Here is a 21,608-nt window from a genome sequence, read left to right as displayed (position 1 = left end):
TTTTTTTCTGCACAGTATTTTCTTTTGCTGTAGATTTTCCCTTACTGTGCAGCAGGGGTACCCAAACTTTTCAGCCTCTGATCTCCAAAATAATAATGCCAGAGACTGCATGGCAACTCCTTATATCGACAACCTGGAGATCACCTAAAAATACACATATTTAACTCTATTAAAAATAAATATATGGAGTCAAATAATTATACATATTTTAAAATACATTTTGAATATAAAGACAATCTAAAGGTATACTACTGAACATTATGTAATGAGACATTAAATGGTATATTTATGTATTTGATTTTGCCCTTTTTGGCCCATGCATCTACGACAGTGTGAGCAATTAGAGTTTTCTTAGAACAAAACAAAACAAAACAAGGAGATTTACAAGCTTGAAAAGTTAAAAATTTGTAAATTTTTAGATTAATCACAGAAATTTTCTCAAAAATAAACTTTGAAATCTCAGAATTAGAAAAGTAAAAAAATAAAATAAATAAAAAACTTAAAAAAAAATCAATTTCCAAGTTGTCTAGTTTTGAGATTTTGACAGTTTTCTCTCTCAATTTTCCACTCTTGGAGTTCTTGTTTTTTCTAGACAATTTCTGAGATTTATTTTGTTAGTTTTTTATCTCAAAATTTCAGTTTTATAACAGAAATGTAGTCTTTTTTTCATCTATTATTTCCCTAGAACACTGTCGTACACCTCCGGTGTATAATATGATTTTGCAAATCATTTTGTGACTCCCGCTCTGGGTACCACTTGTGTACAGTACATTCTTCTTTTTTTTTATTATTATTATATATTTTTTTTCTTTAATTGTTATCTAAATCTGCATGCTTGGATTTCCCTGTTTGCCGCTGAATTTTCCCACTGAGGCAACAAAAGGTTATTTCTCATTTATCCTATTCTATTCTAAATACAATGCTATCTGCTTCTGTTGCTTGGATTAAGTGAATTCTGACTGACATTTCCTACTTTGAAGCACAAAGTAGGAAATTGAAACATGGAACTAGTAGTGCTTCCTACTTTGAAGCACCACTACTATTTCCGACAGTCCGTGAAGGCAGCCGCTCAAGAGGAAGGATTCCTGTTAACGTCTCTGCTCATGTAAAGCGATCTGAATGCTTCAGCTTCGTCAACATGGTCTTGAATGTTTATTCAGGCCGTTTCCAGTTTGATCCCCACCTCGTAGCTTCCTCGCAGGCTTGCTAACACATTCCTAATGGAGTCTTTTAACGAGCCCAGCTAGCCTCGCTGCGGACATTGTTTTCGTCGTAGCCACAATCGGCTAACCAGTCGTTGTGTTAGCGAACATGGCGATTGTGTCTGGCTCCTGTGCCAGGGTGAACGGCTCCAGAAACGGGCCTTCGGTGTCGGCCACGACAGCCTCTGGCTCCGTGGGGCAGTCTCAGCCCATGATAGCGGTCTGGGAGTGGCAGGACGACCTGGGCTACTGGCGGCCTTATAGCGGCCAGGTTAGCGCCTACATCGAGCGTTGTCTGTCACCGCGCGGCCACCGGGGAGGCGGAGGAGCCGGCGCTACAAGCATCTGCCTCGGACAGTCGGACCCTAGCCTGTCGCCCTACCTCATAGACATACCGAGCCTGAAGCAGTTCCGACAGGACACAGGTGAACTAATTCAACGCGTTTGGACCTCTGTAGGCCGTTTATGTGTTTATTTATAACGGTGTCTCATATATCTAACAGGCCCGGATGGTTTAGCTTCTTTAAACGAGCTTCCTAAACAAATTCACAGTCTTGTCTTAATTCAGTTAAAAATACTTTTTTTTCATCCCAAAGGGAATTTAAATGTTTTAAATCTTATTATCCACATTTTTCAAAGAGTAGTTGTAGATCCTGTTTGCTGTATCTCCTGTAGCAGTCTGTATTACAGCAAATTTGAAGAAGCAACTGACTGAAGATACGTTGTTTAATAACGGTCACATAAAGAGGATGTTCAAGGTTGTGAGTAATTGACTTAATTTTATAGGACTGTAACAAGATATTTAAACAATATGAGTGCTGCAAGTTCTTCAGATGCTGAAGGAGGCAAAAGGTATCGCTATAGCAACAGATGGCTGGATGTCTAGGGTTACATTGAGCTATCTTAATCCCAATGCATGTTTTGACATAATGTTGTACTGCAGAGCATGCATAGTTGAAGTGCTGACTAAGATCTGAAGAGATGCAAAGAAATGTTGGCAAACATGAATAAAAATGGAGGATAAAGGACTTTTTGTAGCATACATTTGTTTTCTTGAAAGTAATAATATCTCCAGATGTTCAAGTGTTTTCCCCAGAACAGAATCAGCCTTTTTTATCTGATGGCATCGATGTTTCAGAGGCTCACTGTTTAAATGATCATTTTATAATTGCTCTATTAACTACAAACAGTCACAATGCTGAGTTTTTGTTAATCTGCATGTTGTTATTGTTGCAAAGGTGACTAAATGAATACTAAAAGCTTTCATAAGCAGTAATATGTGGTGAAAATATGAACAACAGTGCTGCAGAAAAGATTAAAATACAATATAACACAAGTAGGAACATCAGAATTTATATTCAGTTAAAAAATGCAATGATAGAAGCTTGGGATTTAATTTTAATGTTCGAAGAGCATGTATGGAAAAAATATAAATGAGAATTTTTAAAATGGCCTGTAGGGATCTAGATGAAAAGTGACGAACCAAGAAAGTTCACGTTAAACAAAAGAGATATTTACCTAGCTTTGTAATTCAAATGTAAAATGTAACTCTTAACATATGTAAATGATTATTCAAATCAAAATGCTCCATAAAACGAAGGACGTTACTGACCACAGTGAGCAGACTGTCATACAGAAGAGTTTTCTGTCAACAGCCAGACTGAGATCTGAAAAGGAGCAGAAAAGTAAATGAACTGGATATCCAGCTGGTTCATGAGTTTTAAATTAGTTTTTGTTTTAAAACTTCTTCTACCTGAGGTTTCCTAGGTGTGATGAAAATTAGTTCTCAGGCTTTCTGAAAGCTTTTGTATTTCACATGATTGAAACGCACCTTGAACATGGATGGAGTTTATATCTGAGTCACAGCTGAAGCAGATGAAGGCTCTTTAGGACGTTCCCAATGACGTTATGCTGACGTTTTAGGTAATAAAATTAACTAACAATTATCTTTACTATTCTGGCCAATATTCACATAAAAAATTGGCACATTCTCCAAGTTTGATATTTAACTACTTAAGCTTATACAATATTAGAAATATGTGTGAAAATGAAAATAAACAAACAATTCAGTTCCTTTTTAAATCACAAAATGATCATTACATATTTAGTTAATGCTTGATCAGATGCTGCAGCTAAATAATATTTTAACATCAACATGTGAAAAGCTCACACATTTCTGCTTAATCTATTAATAGCAGGCATATCAATCTATTGACTATTAATTGATTAAGTGGATGGCAAAAGGTGCTTAATAGATTTTTCAACAAAATGTGAGCCAGCTCAAATTAAAAGTATGCCACTCTTCAACCTAAATGAAGGTTAAACTTGAAGAGTTGCCACTTGATTTTGGTTTAGTTAGTTTAGCACCAACTAAACCAGAATTGGTTTTGGTTTAGTTAGTGCTGTGAGGATGATGATCTCTCAGCAAATTGGATGTTCTAGAGTCTGTATGCGCAAGTTAATGCTTATTCAGTAATTAAATTAGTTGACCATTATTACAATAATCGATTAATCCTAATAATCGTGATTATTCCAATAATTGACTAATCATTAATCCAATTAATCATTTCAGCCTTACTGCTAAGACATTATTAAATTAGCAACATATTAATGAGGTTTATTCAAAGTGTATTAAAAATTGAACACTAAAGCATGAAATAATCCAGAAATTAATGCAAAATATAGATTTAAACTCTTCACGTGGAAGGAAAAATAAAAAAAATCAACTGAGTAGATATTTAGTATGAGTAGGAGTTTCAGATGCTGAATGTTTTTGGTGTTTTGCTGAAATCCTTCCTGTGTAATTTCAGGAAAGACGCGCTCCGTGCGCCGGTCCCTGTTCGCCCAGTCCTCCGGCCTCGGCAGCGGCGTCTACTGGGAATGGGCCAACGACGAAGGCAGCTGGACTCCGTACGAGACCCGGACTTCCATCCTGTTGGAGCACAGCTACCAGGCGCGCCAGGGCACGGCCGACCTCGGCCCCCACGGATACAACTACATCGTGGACCTCACGTCTCTGGCCCAGGTCAATAAATCAACGGGCTTCAGGCGGCAGGTGCGACGGCAGTGCAACCTGCCCTACCCACTGGCCTCCTCCGGGCCCCCGCCCCCCACCTGTTCCTGCCAGCAGTGTCTGAGCCACAGCAGCACAGGACCAATGCCCAGCCGCTCGCGACATTCCTTCTCCTCCAGTAGCCTGAACCGGCCCGTCCTCCAGGGGACGGGGAGGGTCGCTGCTGCTCACCCCACTTCCGTCTACTCGCCCTACCCCAGGAGACCCCTCTCTGTGGGGAGGATGTCCTGGGGAAGCCCCTGGCCGCTGCCGCCGCCGCCGCCGCCCTCTGCTGGTCAGATGTCTGCGCCTCATCTGAGCGGCTCTCCAAGCACTAACGGGTTAAGGTTGGTGTCTGCCGTTTGCTCTGGGGGTGAATCACTTGCAGCAGGGTGGGGGGTTAAGAGTCATTTTCATTTTGGGCCACATCAAGGTCAGGAATGACCTTAAAGGGCCGATTGTGCCTGAATGTATTGATAAAACCCAGTAAACTGTCAAAATATTAATGACCAGCTGTGTCTGCGTTCACTAAGTATGACGGAATATTAGTGCCAAGCTAAGAAAAAACATTACTGGATTAAAGTCATACTGTTAGAAGAATAAAGTTGTTATTTTCTGACTTTATTCTGGTAATATGACAGCTTTATTTTGGTAACTTTATTCTTGAAATGTAGACTTTATTCTTATATGACTTTATTCTCATACAGCTTCCCATAGTAGTGACTTTATTCTTGTAATGCTTCTTTATTCTAATATTTTTTTGACTTAATTCTGGTAGGATTCTGTCTAATACTGTGACTTCACTCATCATTTTGTGACTTTATTCTTGTAATTTTGACTTTATTTCTTCTTATCATGGCTATAACACTCTGTCGTTACACAGTGCTCCTCAAAATGAACTAATATTAAACATCTTCTCATCAGTCCTTTCAAGATTTCATGATTGTTTTTTGTTGGGGGTTTTTTTTTGCAATCAAAACCATAAATTTCTTGAATTGGAAGGAAACTGGAGGGGCTGAAAAAGGCAGCAAACATAAAAACTGCTTCAATTTGATTGATAAAATAATATGTAGCAAACTGTTATCGTGTAGATTCTATTCATGACGTCCCCTAATCCCAGCCTCGTTCCTTCCCGTCTGTCTCTTCGCTGACCCGTCCCGTCCCGTCAGACAGGAATGCTTTAGCAATGTTTGGTTCTGACTCGGTTCCTTTTGTTCCTAAAGTTGAAGAGAGCAGCTTCTGAAAGACAAACGGCAAACCTAATGACTGTAATGAATACGCAGTTCACTGGCACTTCATTTGGGGTCTAATTTTCTTCAACACAGAGTTTAATTTGGTCTCTTCTCAACCACAGGTTATTAATAATTGTGCAGTAAAAAACTGGAGCTAATCCTCCAGTTAATTTCTGCAGCTGTTCCCATATGAACAGATGTGCATAGTTGACTTTTATGGTGATTTGTAAAAGAAATATTCAAACCCCTTAAACCATTTTTGACATTTTGTCACACTGCAGCTGCAGATGTCGTATTTTATGTAATAATCAACACAGATTAGTGCATAAATTTAAAATGGAGTGAAAACGATACATGATTTTCAAAATTCTAAATCTAATCAGTGTGTCAGGCATTCAGTTACAAAGTTGACAATAATTGATAAATAACTGAATGGCTTGATTATTGTGCAAAATATTGCATCCAAAAAATTTAGTCAGCTACGTGAATTAATTTCTTTATTAATTGGACATGATCAATATTATTTCATTGTTAAAGTTTTTTTTCTTATCACATTTTTAATGTAATTTTTCAATTTGTTCAATTTTGCTTTACTGTCATTTTTTCATAATCTATTCTATATTTTTTATGTTCAAAGTGAGAAGAAATAAAATGAATAAAAAAAGATTGGCAATAAAGTGACAATTAAATAATTTTGATTGTTAAATTAATACAATTAAAATGATAAATATTAACTTGTCTCAGTGTGTAATTAAATAAGTTGGGAAAGTGATGGTTTTTTTTTGGATGCAGTATTTATTTATTTCCACATTTATTGCCAATGTTGGCAGGATCAGTCCTCCGTAGATTCGTGAGAACCTCAAAAAATGTTTATCACACTTAAATGTTAACATTGCACTGAAGCTCCATTCTGCTCCTTTTTTACCTTTGATCTGAATTGGGTTGTAATCGGGTTTGTTTCCTGCATGTCCATCAACATATCAACTGTCGAGTCATCCAGCCAAACCTGGAGTAATCAGGCCCAGCAGTCAGGATGTAGGACCCATCACAGGGTTTCTGTTTTGATGTCACAGCAGCATTTTCTGCCGATATTGAGACTGTGACGTGTGTTGAAAACTAAAATAGTTGCCAGTCTTTGTTTTGCACTTCCTCTGAGTTTCCTGGTGTGTGTTTTTACTGATTGAGTGTCTCTGTGTGTGTTTCCCGGCCTGCAGTGTTCCTTCCATCTCTGTGCAGCTGAACGGCTCCACCAGCGTGAGCTCTGCCCTGGCAGGTAACCGGGTCACTAATCATCCATCCTCACAGTTTCCTCCGCACCACATTTTCCGGCTGGATGCAGGTTTCAGGCCGCAGGTCGTCGCCGAGTTCGGTGCCGCCACACTGCATTTGTCTTTGCCTGTTTGGGACCAAAATCTGCAAAGGAACAAGAAGAGCAGAGTCCAACGTTTAAGAATTTAAAGATGGAAAAATGCTAAGAGAGAGAGTGCATGGAAACATTTCCTCATGTGTGAAAATCTACATAACATAATCTGTCCTTCTAATCAAGCTCATTTATTTAAAATCTCTTTTTTTTTTTCAAATAGAAAAGCTAGAGGTCCTTGACCGCTGAAGGGTTTGCATGTGTTATTTCTTTTTAACCACATTAAAAGGTTTTACTTTTATAATCTCTGCCAGCTGTCCTTTAGCATGCAGATGAGCCGGTTTCTGTAAAACCAGTTCCTCCGTTGCTCCAGTTCTATTTCAGGACAGTTTTCCCAGCATGTCGAAACCAAATACCAACAAAAATGTTGTGAATGACCAACATGCTTGAATCTTCACTTTCGATCTGCCTTACCCAAGTATATAATACTTTATTTAAACAAATAAACTAGTCAGATTTATTGGAGGAAAAGGATTTGTACATTATTCTAAATCAAAAACTTAAAAAGGTTCTAAAGTTTGCCTCAATAAAAGTAACTGAAAATCAGTTGGAAAAAAAAATAATAAAAAATTACAATTTAGTCGATTTTGAACAATATCAGTATTTTTGTCAGTGTCTTTGAAAATGCTTTCTATATTTAACAAAGGGTGCAGCACAGTTTGTTTTAGAGTAAAAGTCACTTGTTCTTACAAGAGAATGCACAAAGGCGTGGTGGTTTGAAGTCAAATAATTTCTTTTCTGTTGTAGGAATCCATTACTTTGTAATAATAGTTTTGTCCTAATTAAAAATATAAAGTTTCCATCAAACTCCTGTGCGGCGCGGCCAAATTTGTATCATTCAGGAACTGAAGTCAGAAGCCGTACACAATCCGTCCAGGCCCAAAAAAAAAACCCCAAAAAACTTAAAAATATTTCAACATGAATGAATTGTTGGTTTAGCACTGGACAATGAGACAAAACGACAAGGGGGCTTTTCTCAAGCAAATATGTGCTGCACATAATTACCAGAATAGAAATCTTTATTAATGCACTAAATTCACAAATTTCACATTTTCGCACATAAGGCATGTTAAGTGAAACAAAACTCCACGATGCTCCTGACTACGGGAACCGTAACGTAACTAAAACATTTTGGCAGAGCGCTGGTAACCAATTCACCAGACGGGGATGGTTTTACTCCAGAATGCTCCAGATTCTAAGTCGTTTTTTGATCAAATGGAAGACTTTTAAGTGCACTTTATAGTCCAGAAAATACGGTATTCTGAGCTGCTATCATCCTGTCATGGCTGTACATCCTTTACCCCCATAAAGTCTTCCAGCATCTCTTCATATACAACAGTCTTCTTCCATTTCCACTAATGAATAACTGGACAGTAGAGTCGTTTTAGAGCTAAGCTGAGGCACAGTGACATCATCAACAAGGGACGGTAACTCCGCCCCCCATTCAGCATTTATGACCAAAGACATTTGAAACAAGTGAAGTTTTGGGCCGGAGAAGTGATTCCCTAAAATGTTTTATGGAAGTGTTTCACTAAGTGATATTCATGCAATATCAATATTTTGAGATTTGATTTCAGTTCTGCTTTAAATAAAACAGGGAGAGATTTTTGCTATTGAACCAAAGCGTCTCCATGTTGGGCCTCGTTGTTTTATGCATGTTCAGAGCTAGTCTGGCATTGAAATCTGCTCTGCTGGACAAACCTTACAAATCTGCTCAAAGTTGTATTTTGGGATGTTCTCCCTGCTGTTTTTTTTTTTGTTCCAAGCACTCAATTTTCATAAAGTATATAAGATATTTCAATTCTTAATAAGAGCAGAGTATCTACAGACTCACTGAGGCTCAGCTTGAGCAGAAAATATTCATAATTTAATGCATATTCATGCTGCTCGGCTCCCCAACGTCAGCACAATTCAAAATCATATCAAGCCATCGTGTTTAAACTAGAAATGGTTTGGTCAAAATCTTACATTTAGTCCGGCCATGTGGCTCTGAGGCCGAGCTTCAAACCTCACTTTGAAACTTTTTTAATCAGCGATGTTTGAGTAAAAATTGAGGAATTTAATTGAAATGAACTGATGCATTCAGCAGAGAGAAAAAAAAACAGTTCTGCATAATTAAACATGGTAACGTTAGATAGGGCTGTCATTAAATGTTAGATAAAGTATTTTCTGTCACTTTGTTTTCTCCTGCTGCGCACCTTTTTAATTTAAAAGCCAGGTGCCGAGCTGACTGGATCAGTCCAATCAGAGGCTGCTGGACCAGAACCTCATTAGGCGGGAGCATCCAACTGAGACTCTGAGTAAATGATTTCAAATGGAAGGTCACCGGCGCAGCATCTTCTCCTAATGCAGTTTTACTGCTCATCAGACTGAAATGAACAGCAATGATAACCAAACTGCATTCGGCGCACGCAGAACAAATACTGGTGGCTCTGAAACGTAAATATAAAAAAAAAAAAATCATATGCATGTTTCAACATCTGCAGCTGCAGAAATCCTATTAGTTTTGGAGATTTATTTTTGTGTCATTATGTGGAGCTAAAGGTTGAAGGTGTTCAGCTGATGCGGATATGCATGGTGTGGTAACCCTGACACATTTCTGAAACGGGTAGCGTCTGCTAGCTTGAGCCACAGTAGGTTATGCGTTGGTTGGGGGGACATGAATTTTCTTACTTCTTAAAGGTGACATGTTATGCTTCTTTGAACATTTTAAAATAGGTACAAACATGTTTGTTTCATTTTTTGCACAAAATCATTCTTAGATAATGGGATTTTAGTCTCTTCTGTTCTGCCTAATTTCAAGCCAAGCTGTTTTAGGGGCGTCTTCTCACTTTAAATCCAAATAAGCAGCAGCTGGCCACTTGCATGTGAAAATGGCTGCAAAGGAATGCACAATTATACAGCTGTGCATCTTTGAAAAGCATTAGTAGAGCCTCCTGCACACCAGTTAATAATGCAGCAAGTGGTTTCTGGATTGTAAGTCAACAGCACACTCTACAATGGCTGCTTTTCCAGCAGCCATTGGGTTGCTCAGCTTGGGTTGCTTGGTAATGCTAGGTTTTGCTGTGAGGGACGGCGCCTGTTGATTTGTGACGTTACATTCTGGAGGTTTTTCAGACACCAAAAAAAAACATCAACAAAAAAACTCATTGCTCCCCAAAAAAACCAAAAAACCACCCAGCTGGTTTTTAAGTGCTTAGTGTGTTTAGTGAAGTGGTAGAGAAGAAAATGTACAGAAAAAAACCCCGTCCAAATTGTAAGCTTTGTTTAATAGCTCCCCCTGTAGGTTTTATTTATTTATTTAGTGTTTCACTACATCAATGTGTTACTTCATCTGTGGCTATTTCACATTTCCTGTTGGTCAGGGCCAGACAATATGGAGTACAAACAATATCTCAGATTTTTGTCATACCAGATTGGATTTTCATTGAATTTTTCTTTTTACTTTCTTTTCTCAACAAGAAAAAAAATGACAAAATATTTTTCAGAAAGTGGCTTTTATTTTAGCCATCCCTTCCGTGAGTTGTACAGCAGAGTGTTAGAGTTGGCCTTCAAGAATTTTTGGTCGAATTGAACGCATGCAGGAAAACATCAACTCTTTATTTGTTTGAAGTTAATGAGAGGCAATAAAATCCTGAGAATTGAATCCCTTAGAAAGATTCAGCAAATAAAAAAAAAACATCTTTATCTAACTTTCTGACAAACCAAGCTAGAAAATCAAAAATAACTTCAACAGAAGCAGCTCTACGGTTTAGAAAATTGCTTGCTTGATGTCACATTTCATCTTGTAAACATGCAGTTTTCTGTTTCGATTCATTCCTGTAGCTCGTTTGGATCGTTGTCATTAAATCTCAATAAGAGCTGCTTAGCAGGCAGGAAAACTACATCTGCACCGACTAAGGGTGAAGTTAAAACTCCTGACAGCAAGTCAGGAGTTTAAATACATGTGGGATGGAAACGGCAGTAAAAACAAACCACATCAGACTGTTTGGTTGCCATTAAAAACCACAACAATAAAAACCTCATTAGATATTAACATATCTGAAGAAATTAGTTTACTTTTAAGTAAAACTTTTTAAGTTAGTCTTTTTATTTTTTGCAGACAGCAAAGTAATACAGTTCAGGCTCAGATGCAGTTTATCTTTATCACCATGTCCCGGAGCCTCATTGAGTATTTTATTATTATTTTTTTTAGAACGAACATTAAATTTGATAGTTCCTTTTTAGATTCTGGAGCCACATTTTTATGATCTGGAATCAGTTTGAATGCATCTTAAGGTGCGATGCGTTCACTGCGGTGGGTTTTATCACCTTCGGGACTCCTTACTTGTTGGATGGCATCAACAAACTACGTTATATTTCTTTGCTCTCCTCCGGGGACAATGTAAAGTTTTCGTCCATCTCCTTGGCGACGCGTCCAGAACGCTGTCTCGTTATCCCTTAGAGTTTGGCCACTGAAACCTGCGACTCCTGTTCAGACCTTGTGATTTTTTGTCCATGAGTGAGAGTCGCAGTGGCTGCTGTCGCCGCCGCTGCTGCATTACTCATTCTTTCGATTTGTTCCTTTCTGCTCCTGCACCCCCCTCACTCGCTCCCGACTCATCCCGACCCATTCCCACCCCACCCCCACCTCACCCTCGCTCCAGGCATGGCCTCCATTTTGATGTCAGCGGTGGGACTCGGCGTGCACTTCACCTCCGCCCCCCTCCCTCAGCAGCAGCAGCAGCAGCCCCTGCAGCAGCAGCAGCATCAGCAGCAACAACCTGCTCCTTTTGCTCTTCCTCCTCCTCCTCCTCTCCTCCCCACAGCCAGCAGGCCCCACAGCAGCAGCAGCAGCAGCAGCAGCAGTTCAGTTAGGAGAGCAAAGAGGCAGCACAGGAGAGGTAGTTACCTCGCTATGAGCCAAAATCCACCTCTTCATCTCCATCGTCATCCTCCACCGGCTTGAGGAGCATTTCATCCTCCACATAGCGCTGATTTTTGTTTTCACGTGTCTCGCACTAATCCCGCTCTGTTTGCTCTGTCATCTCATCGTGACGTTCACATTAGTGTCGCTGCTTTAAAACATTTGCTTTCACCTGTGGATATCTCAGTGTGACGCGTGGAAAATGCCAGGTTTGGTAAAAGTGTTTTCTCAATATCAGGAACTAAACAGCAACAGCAACTAGGGCTGAAACAACTAATTGATTATTGGAATAATTGTCAATTACTTTAGTAATCGACTGTTGGCTCTTAAAAGTAGCTATTTGCTGAAGAAAAATATAGTCAGGACAATAATGAGGCCACAACTGATTAATTGAATTAAATTGTGATTAATCGGTTATTGAAATAATCGTCAACTAATTTAGTCGTTGACTAATCAGTAACTGGAGTATAAAGACTCAGGAAAGGATATTTTGCAGTAATTGAGCAACAACTGTATAAAATATTTTCATTTTGCATTTCAGATAAAAAAAACTTTAAAAAAAACAAAAACTTTAACGGGAACTCCTTAAGAGGCATGGCTTTTCATATGTTGAGTGAATTATAATTTTAGCCACAGATTCATTCTATGCTACAAATAATCAAGAGTACAATATGACTGCATTTAGCAAAAAAAAGTATTTAAAAAAAAAAAGACTCACCAGGATGCTGAATGTGACTACTGTTTTCATGCGATTAATCTCAATATTCAGAATAATTGATTAATCGATTACTAAAATAGTCATTGCTGTTTTACTTTACCTCCAGAATCAGTCAGGTTGCTAAAGTCCTGCTTTCCTTTATCTTTAAAACACGACACCTTTTAAAAGTATTCAAACCGCTTGAATTTGTTCCCTTTGCAGCCCAAAGCTTTACTGTTGTTTTATCAAGAACTTGTTGATCGATCAACACGTTGGATTGGAAACCGCTACAGATGCATCAGCAGGGCCGGACTTACAAGGATCTGGGCCCCTGGGCTGGAGCCCACTGCAGAAACATTCTTCTACTAATGCAAACTAGAAAACATTAGTGGGCAGTAATGAATTGATTCATAGTTGGTTTAATGCGTCCCCTGAGCAATAGCTTCATGTTGTTCTTCTGTAGATTTGTAATTGGATTCATGTTTGTGTTGAAGATTTGGGTTTTTGGACATTTTTGTGTCTGGTTTTGGATGCTCTGCAGATGGAAAAATTTTTGCACTCTGGACAGTTGTGATGTGGAACCGGTTTTCCTGCAAGAAAACCAGTTGCTCCAGAACACCTGAGAGGGAAAAGGATTAGGGTCAAACTGTGTTCATGTATTAGAACGGCCCAGTCAAAGGCAGGACGTTAATCCTGTAAATAATCTGTGGCAAGACTTTAAAGTTCACACATCAAATTGAACTTATCTTGAGTTGAATTTCAACCTCTAGATCAGCCGTACCACTAATAGAGATGGGGTCATATTACAGATGCATGCCACACTTCTCAGATTTGTATTTGTTTCTAAAGTAAAAAAAAAACAAAACACCTTTATTCCCAATTATACACACATTCTATTTGTCACATAAAATCCATTCAACAGAAAATGTGAACAGCTTTTAGTGATGCAATAAGTTTTACACTGTAGCTGTCCAGTAAAAATAGGAAAAAAAAAGATTCAATATCGAACATTTTGAAACAAAAAAAGAGAAGCGGACAGTAAAAGTTATTAATCCTCCAGACTGGATTGAATAAAATAATTCAGAATTAAATAAAATAAACAACAAAGGAAGAAAAGAAACTTTTAAGAACTGCTGACAGTAAGGCTGAGCTTGTCAGGAAACTGTTACTGTAACACAGTTATGTAGATGCAGCAACTCTTAAAACAGCAGATCTGCTGTGAAAAACCTCAGAAATATCAGGAGTTAGTGATGCAACCTCGTCTCCCTCCAGAGGTCGGCGTTAAAGTTTAAAGGAAGGACGAGCTGCAGAGGCTAGTGCTTGCAGTACAGAGATGCTGCACACTAAATAATTTCTTGCTGTGACTCATTTTATTTGTTTAGCTTAATGGAAAAATAGTTTTTGTGTCAAGCAGCTGGAGTCTGTAGGAAGGAAAGTTCTTTTGTTTCACATCTGGTTTTTCAAACCAGATTTTTTTTTTTTTTTTTTTTTTCATCCTTGAACTTAAAAAGTTTGCTTTCAAATGAGAAAGCAGAGGAACTCTGTGCCTGTAGGAAGAGATCATAGCTCTCACCAGGGCTGCAGGTGGGGTTGGAGGCGACGCGACAACATGAGATGGTGAAGGAACAGAACGTGTCGACAAGCTGCCAAAAAAAAAAGACATGAAATCGCTGTGCCTGCAGCGATGCCCCGGTAGATTCACCCTCGTTCCGAGGCTCCCTCAAGGTTTTGAAAAAGTTGGAATTTCGGTCTGGAAAACTTAAAATAGCCTGCATGAAATTACAGCTTACCAGATGTTATTTATTAATTTGCGTCTAGTAAACAAGGACCTTTTATGTTGATATAAAGGTAGAAGACTTTACTTTGGGATTCTTCATGGTTTTTATGCACCAAACATGGAAGCTTTGACATTTCTATTTTCCCCCTGTTTTTATTGATTTGAAAAAAATTATTTTAAAGTTTTTGTCCTTAATCTCTGATAATCCAGTTCATACTTTTCTGAGTATTACAGCGTTAAACTGATTTAAATTTGTACCGACTACAAACCCCCGTCTTCCCCAGGAAACTAGGGATAAACTGATTGGTTAATTGTGCTGATTTAAAATCTATTCAAGAGCAAAGCAAAATATGCAGTATAAGTTATAATATAATAGGAAAATGTGTTGGAATATTTTTGCTGGATTGGTTATATACAGTACACTTTCCTGATATTCGTCTAAGGAAAATAAGCGAATGCAGTGACAGACAGTGATGGCTGTGATCAATTCATGTCACTATTTCAAGCTACTTTGTATAGTTTCTGATAAATCGCAACGTTTCCAGCCCTGCATGAGCTCAGGCTGCTTCCACTTCAACCAGGAGCGGCTGGACAAGGCAACCATCTGGTCTGATGGTTCAGCATGTAGACGACTGAGAAATATGGAAACCCTGACAGATAATCTGTCATCTACGAAGTAGTATCAGGGCCAGACTAAGAAAAAAAAATCAAAAAGTTGTACAAGAATTTAGCTTAATAGTAATAAAAAGCTTAATAATAGTGACAAAGTCACATTACAAGATTAAAATCGTGACAATACGAGAAAAACGTTGAAATACGTGAAATAAAGTCGTACGACAAAAGTTTAATACAAGACTAAACTCGTATTACCAAAAAAAGTCGTAATGCAAAGGCGTTGTAATAATTCTGAAAAAGCCGTAATAATGTGAGAAGTTGAGAATAAAGTTGTAATACAATAAAAAGTCTAATAAGAGGAATTTGTAAGAATTATGCTACAAGAATGGAGTCATAAAAGTTGAAATTCTACGATAATACGCATTACGAAAAAAACTTAATTCAAGAAAAACATATGATAGTTGTACAAGAAAAAAGCCATATGACAGTGAAGTTACAAGAATAAAGTCGTAATATGAAAATAATGGCACATTGTGAGAATAAAGTTCTAATACAGGAGACACGTCGTATGTCGTCATTTTACCAGAAGAAAGTCGTTTTAGGGGAAGGAAGATGTAATCTTATAACTCCGACAAAAACTGAATTCCAATGAGCAAAGTTGAGAATCGTGTGACTAAATCCTTTTTTTACTAAATCTTTTACCACTTTGCAGACGACTGAGTCCATTTTGAAGAAAAACTCACATCAGATCTTTAACTATTATTGAAGCTTCTCTCTTTATCCAATTTTTTTTCTAATGATTTTCTGATTTCATTGTGGTAGCAATACTATTAATACTCGTAATTAACAGCATTTGTTGGTCTGGCCCTAGTACTCTGTCATAATGTTGCTGCACCAGTTTGCAACTAACAAACTTCAGTAAAAACCCTCCTCACTGACAGTAATGAAGAAAAGATGGAGCTGAGTCAATCGGAGGTGTTTAACCTGGACTTTGGGTCTGAAATGTTTTATTAACTGTCATTAATGTCCGTCTCCATCTCCACGCTCGCCCTGTCCTCACATCGTCTCTCATCAACAGTTTGCATGTAAACGTGAATTTATCACGTCGTCTTCTTGAGGAAAATAATCAGATGTCCGTTCTCCCGTTTCATCCTGCTGCCAGCGCCAGCCCAGAGGTCAGAAGACGTGATCCAGCGCTACATGGAGGTTGTGGCTGACGCTCCAGAGGAGGTAAAGGTTTCCCACGTTTCCCCGACTCATCAGTATCCTGATTAGAAACAATCAGAGAAGCATTTGACAGACACGGCTGACTAAACGGAAAGTTATTGCCCTGCGTTTGTATCATTAATTAATGTACCGACAGCAGTTTAAATTAGTTTACAACCTGTTCCTGAGGTGTACTTTAAAATGAATTCCTTCTAGATGGAGTGTGTTGGTAAATAATTACATTTATGCAACGACTCAATATTTCCAGTGTTGATTCTCCGTATTCATAACTTCTGGGCCAAATCCTGACCGAATGGGAGCCGTTCTCGTCGTCTTGTTCTTTGGTCTTGTGTTTTTAACTGGCCAGCTGTTATTTTGAGCATTAATCATAAAAAAAAATCTGTAGCTTTATCATTTAACCACTTACGCCTTTTTATATGATTTTAGAAATACATTAAAGATGTAAATAAACAATTCAGTTCTTTTTAAACAAAAGCATTTTATTGCCTAAAATGTCTTAACAGCATTTCTTTAGTGAACTGCTGATCATTTGTAGCAAACGATGCGTCTGGAACAAAAATTATACTTCAAACATACGAAAAGCTCTTCCAGTTTTCACCACATCAGCGTGGAACTGATCCGGTGATCATTTTTGGATTAACCTATTAATTATTCTTTCTTTAACAGAATTTGGGTGAAGCTCAAACTGCCACTTGAGGAGTTTTGGGTAAAACATATTTACAGACTTTTTAAATTTTTATCTTAAATACAAAACATATGTACTTTCTGTACATGTTTGCCTTAATTACTGCTCGTAACACGTTCTTTCAGCAACTGGCCTAGTTCTGAGCCTGTACTACTAAATTAGTTGACGATTACTTTAGTAATCGATTAATCACAATTTATCAGATTAATCGTTTCAGTCCTAGATCATACTCTGCATACCTACAACAAATCTGATTTGCTGAATGAACTCCAGCTGAATGCCAGGTGTATATGATCGGTGAGAGTCGTATCGCCACACATTGAAGCGGCACAGATCAGATTTCTTGGGGGTTAAAAGTCGTATTCAGCTGCTGCATAAACTTTTCTTTTGAGGCAACGGTCGCCAACACTAAACGACGACGACGTAGTGTTTGGGAGACAAAGCAGTTTCACAGATTTACCTGTGCTTTTTGAATGCTAAGACCTCTCTCCAGGACTGCAGTCCCAACATAAAGTGAATATTTCCTGGATTTGGTTTTCTGACTGCGTGGCTCTCTGTCCTGTTCAGGACTGCATCATCTGCATGGAGCAGCTGTCCAACCCGTCCAGCTATGAGACGCCGCCGTCAGAGGAGGGAGGCCAGAGCATCGTGCCGCAGGCCGTCGGGAAATTCATCAAGTGTGGACACACCCTGCACATGCTCTGCATGCTGGCCATGTACAACAACGGAACAAAGGTACGTAACAGATCAGAGGCCCGAACTACACCTGCAGAACTCAGAGTGCCGCACGAATACATATAGAAAGCAAACATGGCCGCAGCATTCATACAGGTGCTTGAAATGTTTGAAAACTTGCCTTGAAAATGCTTGAATTTTACTGTGAAAGAGGACGCAGCCCTGATCTGGTTGTTGAGTTCAGTCTTAAGGCTCTGCCTCCTCCCCGCAGGACGGCAGCCTGCAGTGTCCGTCCTGCAAGACCATCTATGGAGAGAAGACCGGCACGCAGCCCAAAGGCAAGATGGAGATCTACAGCGTCGCTCAGTCGCTGCCTGGTCACCCCGACTGCGGCACCATTCAGATCATCTACAGCATCCCACCTGGGATACAGGTACGCCAGCCCCACCTCACCTTACAGGTGCTGAACGATTAATCAGGATTAATCAGTTATAGGAATAATCGTCAGCTGTTTTATTAATCAATTAATTGTTAACTGGAGTTTACAGACCCAAAAAAAGAGGCCAAGAGAGCAACGTAGTCAGAGTTGTAATTAAATCAAAAATGTACAAGAAATGTACATTTTACATTAGAGGTGAAAAATAACTGTTGTCTGTAAACATGTTGTCCTCAAGTGTCAAATTGAAGTGATGTCACCTCCAGAATTTACAGCAAATACAAACAAAGACCAATGAAACCAGAACTGAAGTAGAACGTCCAGATCAGGAACCGTTTTTACATATGTGGCATTATAAGGAGCCTTTCCTGAAGATTATCTCAACAATCAATCATGATTAATTCGATTAATCGCTTCAGCCTCAAGCTGTGTAAGAGTTCTCAGTTCTTCGTCCCTCCTCCTCCTCAGGGCCCGGAGCATCCCAACCCAGGACAGCCGTTCACCTGCAGGGGGTTTCCTCGCTTCTGTTTCCTCCCCGACAACGACAAGGGCAGGAAGGTAAAACATGGAGACGATGTCTGCTTCACGCTGGGATTCAATCTGAGCCCATCATAACCGATACGGGCTGTCGCTGCTCCCTGCAGGCTCCTGCAGGTCTAACACACAGTCATCACATCCATCAGTCTCTGAACATTCAGTTCTCTCTGTCCAAATGGTCAGTGGCATCATTACACAGGTCAGGACCTTCTGACCTTCACAGCCTGGAAGCAGCATGTCTGTTGGTAACAACAGGAGGTCGCTAATCTGACTTCCCTTTTTTATTTAGTGAAAAGTGAAATCAACGTAAAAATTTTATGAAATTGTCAGCTGTCTAAGTGCAGTAACCAATAAATCAATTAAACATACGATAAATTAAAATGAGCTCAATAATTTCCATTTACATGATTTATAATGTTTCCTCTTTTCTGTCTTTCTACCAGAAACTGCATAACGAAAGTCTTCATTCGAATTTAAATTTTATCGATCTTAGAGAATGTGTTCTTGCTTTATTATACCATTATCTTTACATGACTAAAATGATCTCAAAACAACATTGTTATTGTTTATCACAATAACTTCTGGGACAATTTATCATCCAGCAACATGTTTCACGGTGTCAGGTCAGCTGGTTAATCAGGTTATCACGTGAAAACAAGACCAGCTGTCAGATCTGAGCCACTTTGAGTCGAGTAGAGTGAATTATTACGATGGTTGAAGGTTTAAACAAATAAAAATGAAGTTTATTAGAATAGTCAGCAGTTGCAGCTGGAGTCCAAACCCTGAAAACTTACTAATGAGTACAACAATGGAGTGAAATGTTGAACATTAAAGGCAACGAGTCATTTTTATGTCCAGGCCTGAGCAGACTACGTGCTATTTCTTAAAATGTATAAAAGGTAAATTAAAAAATTGAATTGCATGATGTCAGTAACATGTTTTTTTGAGGAATATGAAATGATTAAAACTTTTAATTACAAAGATACTGCAAAAAAATTATATATATACATCACTGGGTCAAAAAAGACCAACTTACGCATCAGAGGGTTATTTTTATTCCATATGGCCCAGACCCCCATAAAGGGACCCATTATGCAAAATGTCCATTTTGCAGTTTTGTACTTCCATTTTGGTTTTTGATGCTGCTGAAAACAGCCAAAGTGCTTAAAGCACCAAACTGTTTTTAATGGCAATAAATCAATGTTGCTTTTCGGTGTCTGGAAAATGAGCCGTTTCAAAAACCTTCCGATGAAGTAACAGTTGACGGGCACTGTGCCATTACCTAGCAACCCAAACAGAGCTCTAGCACATTTGGTCATCTGGTCTTACAGCTGTATGCGCTGTACAATGGCTGCTGGAAAACAGTGTTGACTTCCCATCCAGAAACCATTTGCTGCATTCTTGTTGGATGTGCAGGAGGCTCCCCTTCTGCTTTTCAAAGATGTATGGTTATACTACTTCGCATCGGTTTGCAGCCATTTTCACGTGTTAGAAATTTGAGTTTGGGTGCGTGGCCAGCAGCAGCCTGTCTGTCTTTAAAGTGAGAGAGGCCCTAAATAGCAGACTAAACTCTCATCATCTAAGAATGATTTGGTGCAAAAAATGTAATAGCATGTTTGCATGTATGCTAACCTATTCAAGGAAGTACAGTACGTCTCTTTCAATTGGCTCAGCCATCTCTCTGCTCATGTCAGGTCCTGGAGCTGCTGAAGGTGGCGTGGATGCGGCGCCTGATCTTCACCGTGGGAACGTCCAGCACCACCGGGGAGCACGACACGGTGGTGTGGAACGGCATCCACCACAAAACCGAGATGATGTCCAACATGTCGGGCCACGGCTACCCCGACCCAAACTACCTGGACAACGTTCTGTCAGAGCTGGCCTCGCAGGGCGTGACAGAGGACTGCCTCAAACCTCCGGGCAGCGGCAGCAGCAGTTAGGTCGCAGCTTCACACATTTCCACTCCACTGCAAACCTCCAGCTCAGCTCTCAGCTGAAGAAGAAAGAAATAAACACAACTATAATCTCTGCAGAGAAGCTGCCTGGTTCATATGCTGCTGCATTTCTGCACATCACAAAACAGAAACGATGGGAGGGGAGAAAAAAAAAAAAAAAAAAAAACCCAACAACCTGCAGGCCTCGTCTCAGTGTTTGCCTGCTCCTTCAAACCTCCAAAACACTGGAAAACTCGTGATTTTTATTCCTCCCTGCCCCCCATCCCGGCCGCGTCAGTATCCTCGTCTTTCAGCTGCAGCGGGAAGCGGAGCTCACTCTGGGAATGAGAATCTCATGAAGCACTTTAGCTCCTACAGTGCATTCAGCTGACATGGCGACAGTTACTTTATTCAGTTGTTTTATTTCCTGTCAGTAAAAGCTGGGAACACGTGCAGTCGGAACACTAAACTTCAAGTAGCAACGTCAGTTTAATGAACAGATTTGATGAGAAGAGGCAATACTTCAGTTGTAAATAAAAATATAAATGCATCAAAAATATGAAAAAAAATGCCATAAAAGTTGTGACTTATTTTTTGTTATTATTGTTTAGCCATCTTCTATTTAAGCCTTCAAACTGGGGGCATTCTGCAGCTGTTTTTCGTCATTTAATGTTGCAGTTGCTGCGCGAGAAAGAACAACGAGCCCCCTGACCTCAGTTATTTTCTCACCTCTGAGACAAAAAAAAATCTCTAGTTAAGATTTGACAGTGTGACAATCAGTCTTCAACGTTGTCTTGATTAAAACAAGACTAGCAAAGCTGCAGCGAACGTGTCCATGTTCCCACGAGGTGAAACCTCCTGTATTCACATTATCCTGCTCACAGTGCTGCAGTCACAGCTGATCAGCTCAGCCTCGACGTGTGTACAACTAAAAAAAAAAGGGGAAAAAATGGATCTGCAATAAAGATACAATGCAAAATAAAATCATGACTAGGTGTGACTTATTTATTTTTTTCAAATCTGAACTGTTTTCCAATCATCTCATTGTGGTGTGTTGAGTTGACGGGACCGATTGTTGAAAAGAGTGTTGCATCATCTGCATACATGGTTACACCTGAAGTGATTCAACACACTTTGAAATTCTGGGGACATATTTTTATTCATTATATATATATATATATATATATATATATATATATATATATATATATAT

At 39.1% G+C, this 21,608-nt stretch overlaps 1 protein-coding gene across 2 annotated transcripts; it reads left to right on the top strand.

The window, feature by feature from the left end:
• Nucleotides 1–1,036: 1,036 nt before the first annotated feature.
• On the top strand, nt 1,037–21,379 carry dtx2 (deltex 2, E3 ubiquitin ligase). Of its 2 annotated transcripts, XM_014998122.2 has the most exons (9): nt 1,037–1,627; nt 4,013–4,601; nt 6,701–6,759; nt 11,553–11,789; nt 16,064–16,131; nt 17,381–17,548; nt 17,760–17,921; nt 18,393–18,482; nt 20,156–21,379. In XM_014998122.2, the coding sequence occupies exons 1-9, from the start codon at nt 1,312–1,314 to the stop codon at nt 20,399–20,401; spliced, it is 1,935 nt and encodes a 644-aa protein (XP_014853608.2). In that variant the 5' UTR covers nt 1,037–1,311; the 3' UTR covers nt 20,402–21,379. The 2 variants fall into 2 exon arrangements, with proteins under 2 accessions (XP_014853608.2, XP_014853609.2); XM_014998123.2 differs by lacking the exon at nt 11,553–11,789 and having other exon boundaries at nt 1,038–1,627.
• The last annotated feature ends 229 nt before the right edge of the window (nt 21,380–21,608 follow it).

Source organism: Poecilia mexicana, unplaced genomic scaffold (assembly GCF_051168715.1).
Source record: "Poecilia mexicana isolate PSO_F unplaced genomic scaffold, ASM5116871v1 scaffold_14, whole genome shotgun sequence".
In the NCBI taxonomy this organism is placed as follows: Eukaryota; Metazoa; Chordata; class Actinopteri; order Cyprinodontiformes; family Poeciliidae; genus Poecilia; species Poecilia mexicana.
The sequence above is the reverse complement of the archived record's forward strand: the minus strand, read 5'-3'. Positions and strand labels throughout refer to the sequence as shown.